This window comes from Malaya genurostris, chromosome 2, assembly GCF_030247185.1.
Source record: "Malaya genurostris strain Urasoe2022 chromosome 2, Malgen_1.1, whole genome shotgun sequence".
In the NCBI taxonomy this organism is placed as follows: Eukaryota; Metazoa; Arthropoda; class Insecta; order Diptera; family Culicidae; genus Malaya; species Malaya genurostris.
The window spans coordinates 76,830,338-76,849,857 of NC_080571.1; the positions used below are offsets into that span (position 1 = coordinate 76,830,338).

The 19,520-nt window shown below is 38.1% G+C and overlaps 1 protein-coding gene across 1 annotated transcript in view; it reads right to left on the bottom strand.

Moving 5' to 3' along the window:
- LOC131432746 (zinc finger protein squeeze-like) overlaps positions 1 to 19,520 on the bottom strand; it is a 128,647-nt gene that overhangs the window by 8,759 nt on the left and 100,368 nt on the right. Inside the window, exon 3 of the mRNA XM_058599236.1 lies at positions 61 to 934. Coding sequence (XP_058455219.1) covers positions 61 to 934 — 874 coding nt within the window. The remainder of the gene's footprint in view (positions 1 to 60; positions 935 to 19,520) is intronic.

The window sequence follows — 19,520 nt, forward strand, 5'->3', positions numbered from 1 at the left end:
AAATTAAAAAGAAATGGTTGTAGTCAAATCGTAAAAATCGACTCAACAACTCAGATTTACCATTTGCGGAGTTGTTTCCACCGCCTCCACCTCCACCGCCATGTTGCTGCTGTTGTTGCTGTTGGAGGGCAAAGTCGTACTGTTGCTGCTGTTGTTGTTGCATTGCTTCCGCCAGAGAAGCTGCGGAATCGGGACTAACCTTCGGCCAGTAGGGATGATCACCGCCAGCAGCCACCAGACTGGCGGCCGCAGCATTACCGACCATTCCACCCATTCGATTGAGGCCTAGTCCAGCCAGACCTGCCAAACCAGCGGCCGCATCGGCGGCCGAAAGTCCTGCTGCGGCTGCGGCTGCAGCAGCTGCCGCCGCCGCGCTATTGTTATTATTGTTGTTGTTGTTATTATTGCTATTGTTGCCACGATTCCGGCGCTTCTCCTCCTTCTCCGCGTGTTTCTGCATGTGCTTGGCGAGGTAGGTCTCCTGGGTGTACGATTTGCCGCACAGCTGGCAGATGTGCGTCTTCAGGTGCTTCGAGTCCTTGTGCTTTGGTATGTGCTCCAACAGGGACGCCTCGTCGGTGAAGCACTTGTAGCAGGAGTTGCATTTGTACGGTTTGTCGGTCTGATGGCACCGGGAGTGGGACTGCAGGTTCGAGAGCTGCGAAAATGCCTTCGGGCAGCCCGGATGGCGACACTTGTACGGTTTGTCACCGGTGTGCGTTCGTATGTGCTGCTGCAGGTGCGACAACTGGGTGAACTTCCGCTGGCAGATCTCGCACCGGTACGGTTTGATGCCGAGGTGTATCCGCGTGTGCTGCGACAGGTAGCTCGAGTTGGCAAACGCCTTTGTACATTGGGAGCACTTGTACGGTTTGGTTTCGCGCATGTGCAACTGACCACCGTGCAGCTGCAGGTCGCCCTTGTTGGCAAAGATCTGCGGAAGGAATGAGAAATTGATCGATTAGTATTTGTTCAAAATCAGAAGCAAAATAAACTCAAATAGGAAAACATTTTCCCCACGAAACGATGACCCCCAAAAATAACCGCCGTTTCCTTCGGTTGTTTGATGTCTAATAGGTCTATTTGATCATAAAACCCTGACCGTGCAACGCTTCACAGATCAAGGAAATACATTACACGGTGCTCTGCTGTGAGTCTCGTCGTCGTCGTAGGTTAGCGTGGTTTGAGATTGTCTCGTACCTGCAATAATAGTGTGGCTGCACTTTACCGCCTCCGATGGGAAGGTTCAAATACTCGAAAATAAAGAAACAACAAAAAAACATAACCCCAACAACAAAGTGCGAAGTTTATAATAGTGCTTAGCCGGCGATGACGATCATGATGACGACGACAACGTCGGGGCTGCCTGCCGCTGCTGTTGGCCGCCGACGAACAACACTCATCAATTTGATTAATGAATTTACACGAGAATAATGACTCGAAATTGCTGTTTTAGCAAGCAGTTTCGAGTGAGGGTTTCTTTTGGCTCTTGGCGCGCGGTGGCTTCCAGTGTTTGTTGGGTTGGTTCGTTTGTGCGCGATCGAATGGCTAGCCGATCGAATTATGCACGGCAAGCAAGCGAACGAATTCGGTAATTAATAATTACTTATCCGAATGGTTTTGTGCGCGCGTCAGTCGGTCAATGTGAGGTTCGATGTTTCTTCTTCTTCTTCCTCTCTCTGCACCGCCGCCGTTTGTTTGCTCAGATTGTAGTGCGCAGCACTCCGAAGGTTGAAGGTTACCTGACTCTTCTTCCGAACGTCCGAACTGTTTGGAAAGTTCTTCGCATTTTGCTGATGATGCTGCTTTACCCAAGTGTTTACTTTAATTTGTCGCTTTCGACTCTTCAGTGCGTATTAGCAGTTCAAATTGAAAGTCCAATGCTACTTAGCATTTCCATTTGAGTTGGCGAGCAAACGTGATACGTAAAAAAATGATGACTTCAAGTCAATGATATTGTTTGTTAGAACTTACATCTCCGAAACCGGAATTGACAACCATTTGATCTTTAAATTTGATTCACAATCCAATAAAAGCTTTCAAACGAACTAGTACATATGGAAATCGGCTCAGTTATCTCGGAGAAAAGCAAACGCATTTTGTCGGTTACGTCACTTATACAAATATATCTCCGTCACCGAAAGTGACAGACATATCCGAGACAATTTAGCGGAGAGACAAAATCCCTTAAAAAGTGCACAGGCACAGGAATTTTCCGATCTCGTCGAGCTGCTTCACTTTTTCGTCAAAGATGGCTGGAAAGATTTTCACAAACTTATATTCAAGTAAAAACGCGGTGTTGATAATAATCTTCTTAAAAAATATCATCCTTGTGTTCTCCTATTCCGAATAAGTGAGTCGAAATTTCTTCTCCTAATACTATGGTTCAAACTGCTTGCCAAACATATTATTACTTATCGCTTGTCAAATACAAAGTTTGGTTATTTTCGCGATATTCATTATTTAAATATGTTCTTATTTTATTAGTAATGGCATGTAAATCCCCCAGGAACAAGTTCTGATAAGGCATCCTACTCAAAAGTTTCTATACAAAACAAACTGACAGTCTTCATTAACTCTAGACCAATATACTAAATTTTTCAACTTTTTTATTTTTTTTCAAAAAAAATTTAACCACAATGTTTTGACTTTAATGTACTTATTTAATCTATTTTCCCGTTCTTGAATTTGCCAGTACTGTTAATTGGTCGCGGTCAGGCGCGCACCCAGTAAATTTTTTTCGGAGGGGGTTTCAGAATAAGATGTTTAATTTCCATAACGAATTACGATGATTTTTTTTGATATAGTCGTTTGTTGGAAATTGACCTAAACATGACGAATTTCGAGCTAAATCTTATTCGCAGTTGGTAAAATTTTCTCAAATTTGAATGAAACTTTCTGGACATGTAGACTTTGTTTTAAAATGTCACATGGCATACTTTGTTTTTTTTCCAAAATTTATCTAGACTGTCTTTTAAAAAGGGCTAAACTTTTTTAATGATGTTTAATCAAATACTTGACGAGCCTACAAAATAGTATTAAACTATTGAGTTTCATAAAATCAGTCAAATTTTCCCATAAAAATACTTCCATATCGAAACCTACACTGAACAAAATTGATTTTTAATCTTTAAAATCAAATTACAAAAAAGAACATTTCTTGATTTAAAAAAGTGTCTTTTTTCTATAAACTAAACTGAAATATTTGATATTCGCAAAAAGTATCAGTAATCGAGAAGAAAAAGTTTTAGTTAGAAAAACGTTTTTTTCCTAAAACTGCCCGTCTTACAATATATGGACGGTTGGAAGGGAACATAATAACCTACCTTGGGACAAAGTTTCATTAAATTCGAAAGTGGCGTTCTTATTTTGAAAACCGATTTTTTTCAGTGTAGGATTCAAATACAGGGTCCGGCACTCGAAGTGTAACCAATTAAAAAGGCAATAAATTCAGTTTGGAAAATTACTTTTATTTAATTCAAAGTACAAAATGTGTAAAAATAATACAAAATTCAGAATCAATTCACTTTTGCTCGATATGACCACCTTTTGCCTTGACTATGGCTTTGAGACGGTCAAAAAACGAATCGCAAGCTGCCCGAATGTGACTTGCAGGTGTATTTTGACCCACTCGCGGACAATAACTTTTTTCAGCGCCTCGAGACTGGTGTATCTTTTAGTTCGGACTTTGCTCTCCAAAATGGCCCAAAGAGAATAATCCATTGGATTCGCATCTGGTGAATTCGAGAGCCATTGTGTGGACGTGATGAAGTTCGGAACGTTGTTTTTCAGCCATTCTTGGTTCACTCAAGCTTTGTGAGACGGTGCCGAGTCCTGCTGAAACGTCCATGGTCTGCCACCGAAATGTTTGTCTGCCCACGGCTTCAAAGCAACCTCCAGAATACTTTCCCGATAATATGTCGCATTTACCTTGACGCCAGGCTCGAAGGTCTGAAGTTGGTTACACTTCGAGTGCCGGACCCTGTAGATGAATTTCGCGTATAAAGTCGTATTCGGAATTGGCAGCATATATACTTTATCACAAAAACCCACTTTGTTCACTTTGTTTTTCCAAAATTGATCTAGACTATCTTTTGAAAAGAACTAGACGTCTTTAGAAAAATGACAAATCCTACCAAACATTGTTGTGGTGGTGATGCTCTCAAAATAGGCCTGATTTTCGAATAAATATAGTGACAAAATTTTACACTGAAAAAAAAATCGATCCGAGAAATTTGAATTCAAATTACAAAAAAACGCCATTCTTTATTTGATTGAAATTTTGTCTCAAACTTGTCCTTATCTACCACTGATACTTTTTACATATTATCGTTGCAACTAGCAATAAGGTATTCGGTGTAATTTTTTCACAAAATGAGTGTCATTGGAAGCTTGGATGATCGTAACTTGCAGTTTACTTTAGTTTTTAGTAAAAAAAAATACTGGATAAAAAAAACTCAGTTTAGACAAGAAATAGTTTTTTGTTCGAACAAACTTTTTTCCTTGAATGTGACCTTCTTCCAATGTATGAACGGTTTGTAGGGAAGGTAATCACCATATTTTGGACAAGATTTTACCTAAATTAAAATTGGCTTTTTTTTGTAAATCGATTTAAAATTTTTAAAATTAATTTTTTTCAAAGTAGGAATCGATTATGATTTTTCTCAGTGTTTTTACTGAAAATTTTTACTGATTCTGGAAAAATTACTAAGATAACACTTTTTTGTAGCGCTTATCACATTTGAAAATAACTCTTTGAAAAGAATTGGTTCAAAATGTTTAGCCCTTTTCAAAAGACAGTCTGGGTATCAATTTTTGGGGGACAAAGTGACTTTTTGGGATGACAAATCGAGTTGGCGAGGAACTTAAGCCTTGGCAGATTCCTCGTTAGCTTTGGCATATTAGCTTTGAAAATTCTATGGAATAAAAAAAATAAAATGTCCTCAGATAGTTACGCTATCGAGCGGTCCAATCTCTCATTTTCTATTATCATTGTGTTGGACTACAAAGGACGGTTGAATTTGAATGTTCATTATTCGAAATATGTTCAATATTCGAATTTGTTTAGCAAATTATGAAAATCCCTCAATTCGAAATTCACAAGTCTTCCCTAACCAGTCCATAGCTCTTCAGCTAAAAATTGTTGTTAAGCACAGAATCAACCCACTCAGACAAAGCAATATGCATCTCCTACGCATTGGTGTCCTTCCAGTAATTAAATCCCTATTTAGTTTCTTACACTTTAGTAAGTCTTCTCCATAGCGGCCTCTGCAATATTTTAGTCCGAGCAAGCAAGTTTTCGCTTTCGGCTTGTTCTGTCACGTCATCTTTTTGTCATTTTGAGCGCCAGAAGAAGTTATCTGAGTAATAAGTATGAAACACATAATTTACGACTACTCACACATCCACATCACTTGTCACTGCCCCGTCGGAACGCGAGTGTCTTTCACGTCACTCCGTGCTTACAACTTTCATTTTCCTTCATTGAATCCCGCGCGTCCGAGTGGAAGAGCAGAATGAAAAACGTTTTGTTTTGGACGCCGTTTTTTTATAATTTTAGAATTTTTCTCCCATCGACTGCCGCCAGCGTACGACGTACTAACTGTCAAACTGTTGTGGCGGTGCTTGTATTTGTGCTCGTGAGAAAGAGTACCCAAAACAAAAGCTAAAAATAGTAACATTTAATGTGTTCGAAAGATGACCCCCCGATCACAATATAATCGGTGGATGGGACTCTTGCTTGGGCGTTAATGTTCGTTGAGAACAGTGGCCTGACGGGGACGGGTAGCAGATGTTGTCTCAGAGAGCGTCAATCAGGAAGAGTTTTTTTTTAATGTAATTCTTTATTTTTGTTGTCGCAATAATTTAAACACCGTCTTGCGAATCTCGGAATAGTAGGATAATGTCCAATAAAAGTTATTATATTTTCGGGAGTCTGCTTTTATCACTTATAGAACTCTTCCCACTTCCATAGCAACTGCTTCGCTCAGTTCTTCATGTTCTAAATTGGAAAACAAACTTCAACTATAGGAAGTCACCTTGGATCGTTTATATATTTACTTTATCTCAACGATCTAAATTTTCCGATCAAGTCCATGAAGCTATCATAAGCCGATGACTTCAACTAATTTCATGTCATCAAATCTACAGCTGAAGCAAAATTCCTACAAGAGCAGTTGAATAATTTGACTAATTTGTGTAATATTAACAGAATGGTTTTCAACGCCTCCAAATGCTTCGTCATCTCTTTCAATCGCAAACAGTTTGTTTGTCAGTTTTGACTATAATCTTTCACAAATTGTTTACTATCTCCAAAGCCTCTAAATTTCCGCGTAGACTGTTTCGAGCTCTTACAGTTTTTACTATTCGATATCCATCGCTGTAATATTCGAAACTATTTTTTTCTTCGGATCCCCTATGCTAGAACTAATTATGGGTACAACGAACCTTTTGCCAGCATGTGCCGCATATTCAACCACTGTTCCAATTCATTCGACATTAATCTATTGGGGAACGTTGTCAAGAAACTGTTCCTAGGGTTACTATCTTAATAGTTTCAGTGTTAGTTAGTTTAGAAATACTGCGTTTAAGTGAAATGTATTATTTGGATGATTGTAATCTGTTGATGCAAAAGAAGAGGAGGTTTTATGACTGTTGGAGACAAATAAACAATAAATCATTTTGCTATCGTGGAATACTCAGGAATGCCTCAGGGAAGTCATTTAGATCCGTTAATATTTTTGCTGCAGCTCAACGATCTTAACTATTAGTAAGAGTTTTGAATTATATATTAAAACAGAGTAATATTAAGATGTCTGCATATTACAGACTCGTCGGTGTAGTGCCGGATGTTCCCAAATGCATCTTGACATGAAACGTGTGCATTTACTTCAATGCAATAAGCGAATAATGTTGTTTACATCCAGTTTTATAAAGAGTTGGATGCAATTCAATTTGCAAAAGACAATAACAATGTGCATTATATGGAGCACAAAAACATTAAGTACAACATTCCAGTATATATGGATGATAGTGCTGTAGAAGTGCGTGTGCATGATCTTCACTCAAGCGTCACCGATTCTTATATTCGCAAAACTATGTCCCAATACGGAGAGATTCTCTCTATCTAAAAAGAAAAGTGGAAGAATTTTTTCCCCGGTATTCTAAATGGCGTACGTTTGTTACGCATGCGCTTGAAGAGGCCTATACCTTCTTGTGTGACTTTCGGTCAGGATACAAGAATCTTGTGCAAATCACTTGTTACCTATCACAATCAGATGGCCACATGTCAATATTGGCCCCTCAATCCTCACAGGAGGGAAAATGGAAACTCCTCTCCTCCTAGAAAAAGGGTGACAACGAGATCCAACTCAAAAAAAAATTATTTAAAAAATCGGCTCAATCGGCCACGTAACACTTGTCCGCAAATAGGTCTGAATAAAAATATATTTTAAATAAAAAAAATTCAACAAACGACTTTACCAAAATAAAATGCGTAATGCGTATGGAAATTAATCATGAATTTCAAGTTTGTGAAAATCTGAAAATGTGTCTGTAAAATCACTTTTGGTTACGGATATATATATATATATATATATATATATATATATATATATATATATATATATATATATATATATATATATATATATATATATATATATATATATATATATATATATATATATATATATATATATATATATATATATATATATATATATATATATATATATATATATATGTAAAAGTGACGTAACCGACAAAATGCATTTGTTTTTCTCCGCACAATTTTCTCCGAGATGACTGAACCGATTTCCATATGTACAAGTTTGTTTTGAAAGCTTTTAGTGGATTGTGAATCAAGTTTGAAGTCATTGGTTGTCAATTCCGGTGTCGGAGATGTAAAGGCATAAGTGACGTAACCGACAAAATGTGTTTTTTTTTATTCGCACAATTTTCTCGGAGACAACTGAACCGATTTCCACAAATTTAGGCCCGTTCGAAAGCTGGTGGTGAATCATGTTCGAAAATCTGCTGACTGCCACTTCCGGTTCTAAATATATACTGGTATAAGTGACGTACCCGACAAAACGCGTTTTTTTTTTCTATCCGCATGTTTTCAACAGAAACCAACCAACGATCAAATTCAAATGTATTATTGCTGATACTTTTGGTTTCGAGAACGCTGTCGAATAAGCGACGTAAGCGTGACGTCTCGCTTTTCTAAACTAACCAAAACAATCTGAATGATTTTTCGTTAAAAATCAGCCCAATTTCGAATTGGAAATTATCCTAACGAAAAAAAAAACAGTTTCAATGAGACTGTTTGAATGACAATAGAAAGACGTTATTACATCACTAGGTGGATGAGAAGTGGTTTTTATTTGTGAATTTTTGCTTGTAAATCTGTGATATAGAGGCTATCGGGAGAAGCAAAAATAGCGTAAGCGAACTTCGCTCTGTTTAATCGGTTGGCATTCTGAGCTTTTTTTTACCACATATCCTAGGGTAGTTCAGTTGATAGAACGGTTCCATGGATTGAAAAAGGTTACCAAGTTGGAATTCAGCATCTTATAAAATTTCGCATTGCTTTGGGTATTGATGGATAGTTAAGGTAAATGAGGCATGACTGCGTCGTAATGAATGCATTGATGTTATTTTCAGTCGTCGTCCTGAGTTCGAACACCTGAAACCCGACCAAATTTTTGAATCCGAACCCGACAAATATTTTCTGAACCTGAACGAGTACAAACACCTGAAACCCGACCATTTCTTTTGAGTATTGCTAACCGGCACAATCGATTAACATGAACTTAGCGAGGCACCTCTCGCCGATGATAACACAAATAGGTGCATAATTTGTTGCTAATTAGTTACGGTAATTTTGTATATGTTGCTCAACATATCAACTAGGTTTCGATTTGCTTTCAAGCTTATTTGGAAGAGCTGCTTCATTAACTTCATATGAACAGCAAAGTATTCAAAAAATTAAATAAAAAATATTGAAAAGCAAATTCAAAATTATCGCAACTAATTAGCAACTTTTTAGCAACAAACTATTCACTGGGTTCGATTTGTTTTCAAGCTTATTTGAGAGAGGTGCTTCATTACCTCCATATGAACAGCGAACTAAAAAAAATTAAAAATAAATTGAAAAGTAAATTCACAATTACCGTAACTAGTTAGCAACTTCATAGCAACAAACTATTCACTGGGTTTCGATTTGCTTTCAAACTTAAATAGGAGGGGTGCTTCATTAACTTCATATGACCTTAGCAGCAGATTCAAAATTACCGTAACAAATTTATAACAACTGGATTTCGATTTGTTTTTAGGTATATTTAAAAGAGAATCTTTGTTCACTTCATACGACCTTAGCGAGGTACAAAAAAAATTGAGCAACAGATTCAAAATAATCGTAACTAATTAGCAACAAACTATCTACTAGGTTTCGATTTGTTTTCAAGCTTATCTGGAAGAGCTGCTTCATTAACTTCATATGAACAGTGAAGCATTCAAAAACAATTACAAAAAAATGAGCAACAAATTCAAAATCACCGCAACTAATTAGCAACTTTTTAGCAACAAACTGTTCACTGGGTTTCGATTTGCTTTCAAGCTTATTTGGAAGAACTGCTTCATTAACTTCATATGAACAGCGAAGTATTCGAAACAATTGCAAAAAAATGAGCAACAAATTCAAAATTACCGCAACTAATTAGCCACTTTTTAGCAACACACTATTCACTGGGTTTCGATTTGTTTTCAAACTTAAATAGGAGGAGTGCTTCATTAACTTCATATGACCTTAGCAGTAGATTCAAAATTACCGTAACAAATTTATAATAACTGGAGTTCGATTTGTTTTCAAGCTTATTTAGGAGGGAATCTTCGTTAACTCCATATGACCTTAGCGAAGTAATCAAACAAAAAATTAAAGAAAAATAGCAACAGATTCAAAATTTTCGTAACAAATTAGCAACAAACTATCCAATAGGTTTCGATTTGTTTTCAAGCTTATCTGGAAGAGCTGCTTCATTAACTTCATATGAACAGTGAAGCATTCAAAAACAATTACAAAAAAATGAGCAACAAATTCAAAATCAACGCAACTAATTAGCAACTTATTAGCAACAAACTAATGAAATCTCGAATTTGGTGCATGATTGTGCAACCAAAAAAAAACGATCACCAAAATAACAAAAAAAAAATCTCAATTCACTTTCACTTGACCCTAACGGAGGTGTGCGCGTCCAAGGCTAGTGCGGAATCTCTGCGGGTCCCAAACAACAGAAAAAAAAATCATAAATCAATCGACGGGTGTCGTATCCGTGGACGGACGGACGGCAGCCGGAGCAGAAATAGAATCGTACACTCATCGATAAAAATTTGCCTGAAGTAACAAAAACCTCCTGTGTCTGTGACTGACAAACTGGAATAACCTTGAAGTAGCAGCAAGTTAAGTTCGACGGTTCTTTTTTATTCAACTATGTTTCGTTGGTTGGCCTATTCGATTCCCGCGCGAACTCGGAGTGATCGGTGGTATCTACGTAAGCATGATTTTGGCTTCGGAATCCCTCTAGCATTTTGGTACGGGTTTCCGCGAGCATCCTTCATTAAATCATTTGCAATTTTTGAACAGTCGACGTCAGAAGCTTCTCGGAAGATCGCTTCCGGCTCGGCGTCGTAGTGAGCTCATAACGATGATTAATCGTAACTGCCAAAATCATTGCGCTGAACGTGTGTGTGGTGTGATCGGTCGGCCAAATCCGTACTGCTAGCTAGGTGCCGGGTCCTGTAGATACCAACCCCCCCTTCTCGAAAATTACCACGAAACGGAACTAAATATCTAACCAGTTTGGTGCGTTGAAATGAAAAGTACAACAACACAAAAAAATCCGACTCGATATTTTCGAGCGTTAAAAAATCACTCCGAAAGTACGCGGCGACGACGACGACGACGCGGTAATCGAGCAACAAGATCAGCCAGAACCCGTCACATGTGTGTATGACCGAACGCCGCACTTGTTCTTCAACTTGATTAATATCTTCAAGTCTGTCTCTCTCTCTCTTTCGCGCTCGCTCGCTCGGTTTGTGGTCTGCGTCGAATCGAGTGGCGGTCGTCGTCGTCCAATCAATGTCTAGCGTTTTACCGCGCAGCTCAGCAGAACTTTTGGCAGTGACCTTGAGAGCCAGTGCTCGATCCGTGTTCAAATTGCGAAGAAGGAATTTCAGCGTTAAGATCCAATCAGTTCCCTTCCTCGCCTCGTCTCACCTTGCTTCCTCGGCCACGGCCTGTGTTTGTGGGTCCCGATCAAGTGGCTCCGCGTTTCCCACCGTACCTAAGCTGTGAACAAACAACAGTGAAGCACAACAAAGAAGCGACGGCGGTTCAATCTATTCTACTAATAGCAACGACCATCATCATCATCATCATCATCATCATCATCATCATCATTACACACTTACCCACTTTTCGGGAGTCTTTGAAAGTAAACGTTTTCGCTCGTTTTGTGCCTCTAAGGCGGATAGGTTGCGATCCGATCCGCCTTCATTTGGTTCCGTACTACGAGCAGCTCAGATCAGGGTTTCAAACACGCGTGAAGCTCAACTCTACTGATTGAAATGAATCGCGGTTCCAACCAAAACCCAACCACAAAAAATAAAATGCATTGATAGAATCAAAAGATGAGTCTGAGCCGCTCTGATTCCTCATTTTAAGCCACTAATGAAATGAATAATAATATTCCTTTAAGTACGATTGTTCTATTGTACCAAAATCTCAGATTTTGGTCAAAACGTGAAAGGATTGACCCGGTTTTATGTCTCCATTAAACGACAATTGACTTCAAAGTTTAACATACTTTAAAGGAGATGAACAAGTAGATATTGTCAAAAAAAACACTTCTCGCTTGCTTCGTTTTTTTTTTCAAAATAATCTTACGCATCGGTCTGTAAGTCCCCGGTCTGACAGACAGATAGCGTCACTAATCAAATATCACTCTAGCGTTCAACAGAGACACCCTTCGAAGTGACCTGTCCAAATATCAAGACATTCGGTTCATTAGTGCGTCGGTTATTGCGTTTTCAGTGACGCTACTTTCGAAAAATTAGAATCAAAGGATAAAAACCTGTTTTAATCCACCTAGTGGGGTAATGATGCCTTTCTCATATCAATCATACTATCATATGTAATCACTCCCGAAATGATCAGCTCTGCAGCAAAGAAACTGAAGAGGTCGTACTCGGCTGAGCTTGATATACTCGCTATGCAACTGCTCTGCTCGAACCATTATGTTATGTTTTCAACAAATCGTCGAGCATGGTATATTTCTAACGATATGGAATCAGTCATTCATGTTTCCAATCTACAAAAACGGTGATCGTAAGGACGTGAGAAATTATCGTGGTATTACGAGGCTATCTGCTGCCTCCCAGCCATTCGAAATAGTTGTCAGTTCTGTTGTTCTTTCTCGTACAAAAAGTTATATATCAACCGATCAGCATGGATTTAAGCCAGGACGATCCATCAGTACAAATTTGCTCGATTTTACCTCGACCTCGGGTACAAATTGTTGCAGTGTACACCGATCTAAAAGCGGCATTTGATCGTATAGACGACCGAATTCTATTATGTAAACTGATGCGACTTGGTGCATCACACAAGTTCGTTAAATGGTCGAGCTCCTATTTGTGTGGTAGAGTTCTACGTGTACAATTGGGAACCTCAGTTTCATCCCCGTTTACGAATAAATCAGGAGTTCCACAAGGCAGTAATATGGGTCCCCTTCTATTCGCACTGTTTTTCAACGATGCCTCTTTGGTTATGGATGCATGCTGATCTACGCCGACGATTTGAAGCTGTACTTAGTAATTCGTAATGATGAGGACTGCGTTCATCTTCAAGAACTGCTAAATGAATTTGTCGCATGGTGTCGACGAAACCATTTTGTGATCAGCATTGCCAAATGTCAAGTAATTACATTTCACCGAATACTTCGTCCATTAATCTTCGACTACAAAATTGATGGACAAACACTTACAAGAGTTGACCGTGCTAACGACCTTAGTGTTGTATTGGATGCAAAACTCACATTTAATCAGCATCGTTCTGCTTTAGTGTCTAAGGCAACAAAACAACTCGGATTCATAGCTGAAATCAGCAGAGATTTCAAGGAATTGTTTGAAGGTGTTATACTGTTCCTTAGTGCGACCATTGCTGGAAAATGCCAATTTGGTATGGAGTCCGTATCAACACGTTTTGAACTAAATAAATAAATAAATAAACAAAGTTAATACTATGGCATTCTTCAAAATCTAATTTTCTCCGATTCTTAAAAGAATAACCGAAATCGGTTTGTTCGACCGTCTACTGATAAAAACTATCAATTGGAGAAGATTTAAGGTCGATTTAGAAAACTCTTTACGATTTTTCGCCCTCCCACCAATTTAATTCACCTAGTGCTTCGTTCTTAGAGGCGGTATTGTGTTTTCTTCTTCCGTACCATCGTACCATATACGTACCGGTGCACTTTATAAGACGGTTTGAAATTTTGAACACTCTTCAACTTGTAATTCCGAATCCGAACGCTAGATTCGGATGAAATTCAGGAGGGTTTCAGGTAGGGAATGATAAGATCATTTATTTTAACCTAGGTTTGTAAAAATCAGCCAAGCCATCGCTGAAAAAAATGAGTTCATCCCATTTTACATTTTGAGACCACTATTTGCGTTGTTTCCGGGACCAGCAGCTGGGAACTGATATAGCCGGAATCGATACGTTTGAAGCTCAACTAATAAGGCCTGTTGATTGAAACTGATGAAATTCAGATGTTTAATATAGGACCAAAAGACCGTTCATTTGAATCTAAGTTTGTAAACTCGGTCACGCCTTCTCTGAAGAAAATGAGTAAGTAATGTGAAATTAGAATTTTCACTTTAATCACTCTGTAATGCCGGAACCGGAAGTCCGATCAAGATGAAATTCAACAATTTTTCATGGGGTCATAAAGCCTTTCATTTGAATCTAATTTGTAGAAAATCGATACAGTCATCTCTGAGAGACGTTAGTACACATATTTAAATTTTATTCACATTTTACCCCACAATTCCGGAACCGGATGTCCAAAGATCCAAATAAACTTCAGGAATCTTGTATGGGATCTTGCAAGACCTGATTCTAAGTTTGTGAAAATCGGTTCAGTCATCTTCGAGAAAAGTTAGTTCCAAAAAACGTTGCATACTAGACCAAAAGATTTGGAAAAAGCTTATTTTGTTTCGCTAAAAATGACGAATACAGCATAACAACTGAAACGGCATTCATATATGATCTAGGGACAGACGAATGACGGCACTGACCGAGACTGGAAAGCATCGGCCCCATTTGTCTAGGTTTACTCGTATTGTCTAGTGTGCCCAGCTCACAGTACGATCATGGGATATCAAAGCACAGAAATGCAGGTATCCTCAAAATTTTTTTTTAGTAAAGCCAGGGAAATATTTGCATTGACGATTTTCGCTACAAAGATTGTATTTAGTTATAAACTAACTTTCCAGTTCATAGCAGCCTTGGTTAGTTCTCTAAAGTGCTTTTTACTCTCTCTACTGTTTGGTGCGGTCTACGGGCTGGTGGAATCATCGGTCTTTATTTCTTTAAAAATGAGAAAGTACAACGCGTTATCGTGAATAGAAATCGCTACAGAACCATGATCAATGAATTTTTGTTGCCAAATCTTCAATATAAGGATGTGGAAAAAACGTAGTTTCAACACTTGTCATACCTTATGATTAAAAAAAAAACCGGAATTTTCATTTTAAAATTCCCGCGCTTGTCCAATCGGTAAACTTTTATTCTCTCAACGTTGGCAACACTTTTATACACATTCTGTCAAATTTTGACGCATATCGTACGATTAGTTTTTGTTTGGCGTCAATACAAAGAAGTTGAAAAATTTTCGTGTGGCGATTTTTATAATGGATGAAAATTTAGAACAACGTGCGTGAATCAAATTTTGTGTTGCAAATGGATTTAAGTGTTCCGAAACGTTGAAAATGTTAGAAAAGGCCTTTGGTGAATCGTGTCTAGGAAAAACACAGGCATACGAGTGGTATAAACGCTTCAAAGGTGGTCATACAAGCTTGGATCATGATGAGATCCCTGGCCGCCCAACAACATCTGTTAGTGAAGAAAACATTGAATCGGCGAAGCAAATCGTGTTGCAAAATCGTTCTGTATCGATTAGAGAGATTGCTGTGTTGTTGGGTATCTTTTATGGATCAGCCGAACACATTTTAACTGATGTTTTGGGTTTGAAACGCGTCGCTTCTCGGCTGGTGCCAAAAAAGCTGAATTTCATTCGAAAACAGCGTCGCGTTGATGTGGCCAAAGAGATGATTTCCAACGCAGATAGTGACCCCACATTCATCGAATGCATCATAACTGGTGATGAGGTGTGGATCTATGAATATGATGTCGAAACCGCACAACAATCGACCGAATGTCGCTTCGAAGGCAAGCCGTTGTTCTAAATTTTCATCCATTATAAAAATCGCCACACGAAAATTGTTCAACTTCTTTGTATAGACGCCAAACAAAAACTAACCGTACGATATGCGTCGAAATTTGACAGAATGTGTATAAAAGTGTTGCCAACGTTGAGAGAATAAAAGTTTACCGATTGGACAAGCGCGGGAATTTTAAAATGAAAATTCCGGTTCTTTTTTTATCATAAGGTACAGCGGCCGAAACAATCGACTTATTGAAAGAACATTTCAACGAGTCATTGCTGAAATACGCCCTCAAATGCTCGAAAAAGTGGTCGAAAATAGGACCTCCTGCAAAAAAGTCGGGGCGGCCATATGCCCGAAATTGTATTTAAATGTTAAATGCCAATAAATTATCTACCAAATTGAATAAAAATTTGATCATTTTATAATTTGGCATGTGTTTTATTTAAATTTCAATTCAGCAAGCTCCTCTTGGGTACGTACTTGACTACGTTGGCTTTGTATCAGACTACCTCTGCTTAATGCACTGATGCCAAATCCACCCAAAACAGGGCTGGATTATATATTTTGATCATGGGGACTAGACCAAATACAAATAAAACTACCCCTAGGTCCCATACAACCGGATCGCTATTATGTGGTTTACCGAATGAACAAGTTAGCTTAGTTCACCGTTTTATTCAGGCGTGACAAGTGTGTGTTGCTGAAAATTTATCTAACTCGCAACATTTCTGCTATGTTGCTAAGGTTACACTAGTTTTGTTATTTGTGCACAATCTGAGAATTGAAGTATGGTGTTTTCTATACTTTGCTTCGTCTTCGACTCGTCAGTTTATGTTGAACTGTTATGTAACCTAGTAGTTCAATATGAACCGCTAGGCAGACAAAGTTACTGCTACTTACAGAACACTTTTTTTTATTTGCACCAAAACGCAACGTCTTTACTGTCGTGCCGAACGTAAATGAGTTTCGACTTAAACTGGCCGATTCAGGTGATGATCATCTAGGGGTTATCCTATTTTGTGCATAGGGCACATAACCGATTTCTATACTTTATGTTTCGTCTCGGGGGTTTCTGGGTTTTGTTGGTTAAGTTTTTTGTGGACAAATTAGATTTTTTAAATATTCTTCCATTTAATGGACTGTGGAACTGGATTTCATATCTTGATGGATCAACTGGAGTGATGTTACCCAGACTCAGATCTGGCAGCAACTGAAACGGAAATGTTACGGGTATTCACCGAGATAGTCGTGAGATTTGCTATGACAAGAGTACCAAAAGCAAAGTTTTGGCATTACATTCTTTTTGTGGAATTTGGTCTTTCTGTTTCAACAGACTTCGCAGCCGATTCTTAGCGTACAGAATCATTGCATGGCTAGTACTACGATCCTACGGACACTATGAATCCTTCCAGGTCGGGACTCGAACTGACGAGTGTACCAACGAAGTAGATATCCCACGTGCAGCAGAACAAGATGCTGAATAGCATACATAAACGATCGGGAGAAATTAGAACTCTAGAGCACAGAATCTGCCAACCGAATCGTTAATTTTTTGAGGACATTTGTCAACGGATAGGGCTTTGCGTTATTCGGGACAGGACTCGAAGATTGAGTGAACATAACAACGAGTTCTGTTGCTTCCCCGTAGGAAATGCTTGGAATTATGGACAAAGTGACTACAGAAATGGTGCTTCTTTTTCACGCGTTTGTTCTTTCATCTGAATTCCTTTGCTGGACTAATTGGAATCCTGAACCAAAGAAAAAGCAAGAAAAATCAGTTGAATACATATTGAATTAATGAGCTACAAAATAAGGCAACACCATAATGAAGGGATACAGCTAATTGGCTCAGTATTTTTCTCATAGTTTATATTTAAATATTCCTCCCTTTGGTTGGTGGGCTTGACGGTATTGCAAACATCATCACATACAATCAATTAGCGTTACAATTTGATAAAGATATGCGTTACAGTTTTTAGTTTCATAATTGAATTAAATGAATAATATATGGATCGACTTGAATAAGATGTTGATTGCATTACGCTCCAACATCCGGGGTTGGAGAGGCCGGTAGGGCTTAACTGAGCTCTTTTTTATGTTTTATTTTCATACTACCGGCCCTTATTACCAGTGTGAAGTGAAAATTAAGTAGAGTAAACGTATCCCAATTGGGTTTCACACGATGACAATAAATGAACGGTAAATCGAATCCATCTTTGACGTTTATTGGTGGTTTGTGTACCATGGAATACTGTGGAATGAAATAGAAGATTGTAGAATATAATAAAATAATAATGACCGAACCAATGAGCAAACCACTGATAGCTGTCAAACGATGTTCATCCAGTTTATATTGTGAGGATGTATCGTTTGGGACCTGATGGGTGAGATGATGTGTGAATGAAATGTAAGAGTGAGTGCATGCAAGAACGGTAATAAAGGCCACCGTTTCAGCTCAGGACTAACGATCGACCAATAGAAGAGATAGAAATTGGGTAACGGTACCCCCATTCATCTCAAATCCATTAGTCATTTCATGTACGAAAACCATTAGTTAGAGTGAGATCTGTTATCTCTGTTTGATAGATTAATTTCAAGAATAACATGAAATTTGCAGCATTTTTTTTTGTTCGTTAAAACAGCAGTATTGAATCATTTCTGAACTACTTTTATGTGCCATTGCTTCTTACAGGCGAGGCAAAGATTTTGTATTCGATTTTATCTCAATAAATTTATTGAAAGTCGAGTAATCGGTAAAATAACATTGTGACTCTACTAATGAGATGACTATTGGCACACAAATTTTAGTTAGAATCTATTAGAATAGAAATAGTAACTCAATGTTGTGATACTTGCTTGTGGAATACATGTAGGTATGTATGCATGTGTGTATGCGTATGTGCCTGTGTGTATGTATGTGTTTTTGTGTGTACAACATACATTATATCGTTCCCTCGGGTGTGTTGTATCAAATTGGTTGTGACACATTTCGATTGCGAGTCAGTGTACCAGATGTTCAAAAGTGCCTGAGCGGATGGTAATACTGTCAAGGATCAACCGAAGATAACGAAATGTGAACATGCTGTAGCAATACTAACAAAACCCAAGTATTATTATCATTTAAATAAAAACGCATATCCTCAGTTCTTATCCGTCAAACCATGATGAGCTGCTCTACAAAGATCAATGAAACACTTTTTTTTTTTTTTTTTTTTTTTCTTTTTTTTTTTTTTGGAAACGGATGACTGGAATGACTGGATGAGGAACAAGAAATACGAAAATGCTGAAAGAATTAGAAAGGAATATTGGTAAGAATATAAACACCATTGCATACAACTAACTTTCACATTTAAGGAAGCAACATAACATGCCAGCAAAAGTACGGAGTGAAAAATGACAACAAAAGACACGAATCACAGCTGAATAGAACACTGGAATTAAGGTAAAACAGAATACAAACTATGAACAAAGGTAAGAAAACCAACATGAAGAAATAATAGAAACTGCTGGGTAACAATGTAATTTCCTCATATTGAAAGAGGCGTTTATATGGCGCGCATGCGCTAATTCGGCCTGATACAAATTAACGGGGAGGGCAATACATTTTGGACAGGGCTGTAAAAAGCTGATTGGAACCCTTTCCCCACCAAAATGTAATATAAGGAATAAGGAAAGTTTATATTTAAATAATAGAAGAAAAATATGGTAAATAGTTTTGCTTACAATAAATATACATACAACTTCGTTCGATTTCAAAAAGTACACCGTGGCTAACGTTTTTTTCACTGCGGAAATAATTTTATTTGTGATTACGTACAAATGTAAACTCCATATCAAAAATAAAATTTCTAATAGCATTTAGTAACGCCTGAACAAAAGAATCGCTAAAGTCTAAGGAGTGTATCGGAAATAAGCCATGATGGTTTTTTATGCTCAGATCACAGCATGCTGTGCGTTTGGCTGTCAGTTTTCGTTTGTTTACTTGTTTGTGCGGTTGAAATTTTGCG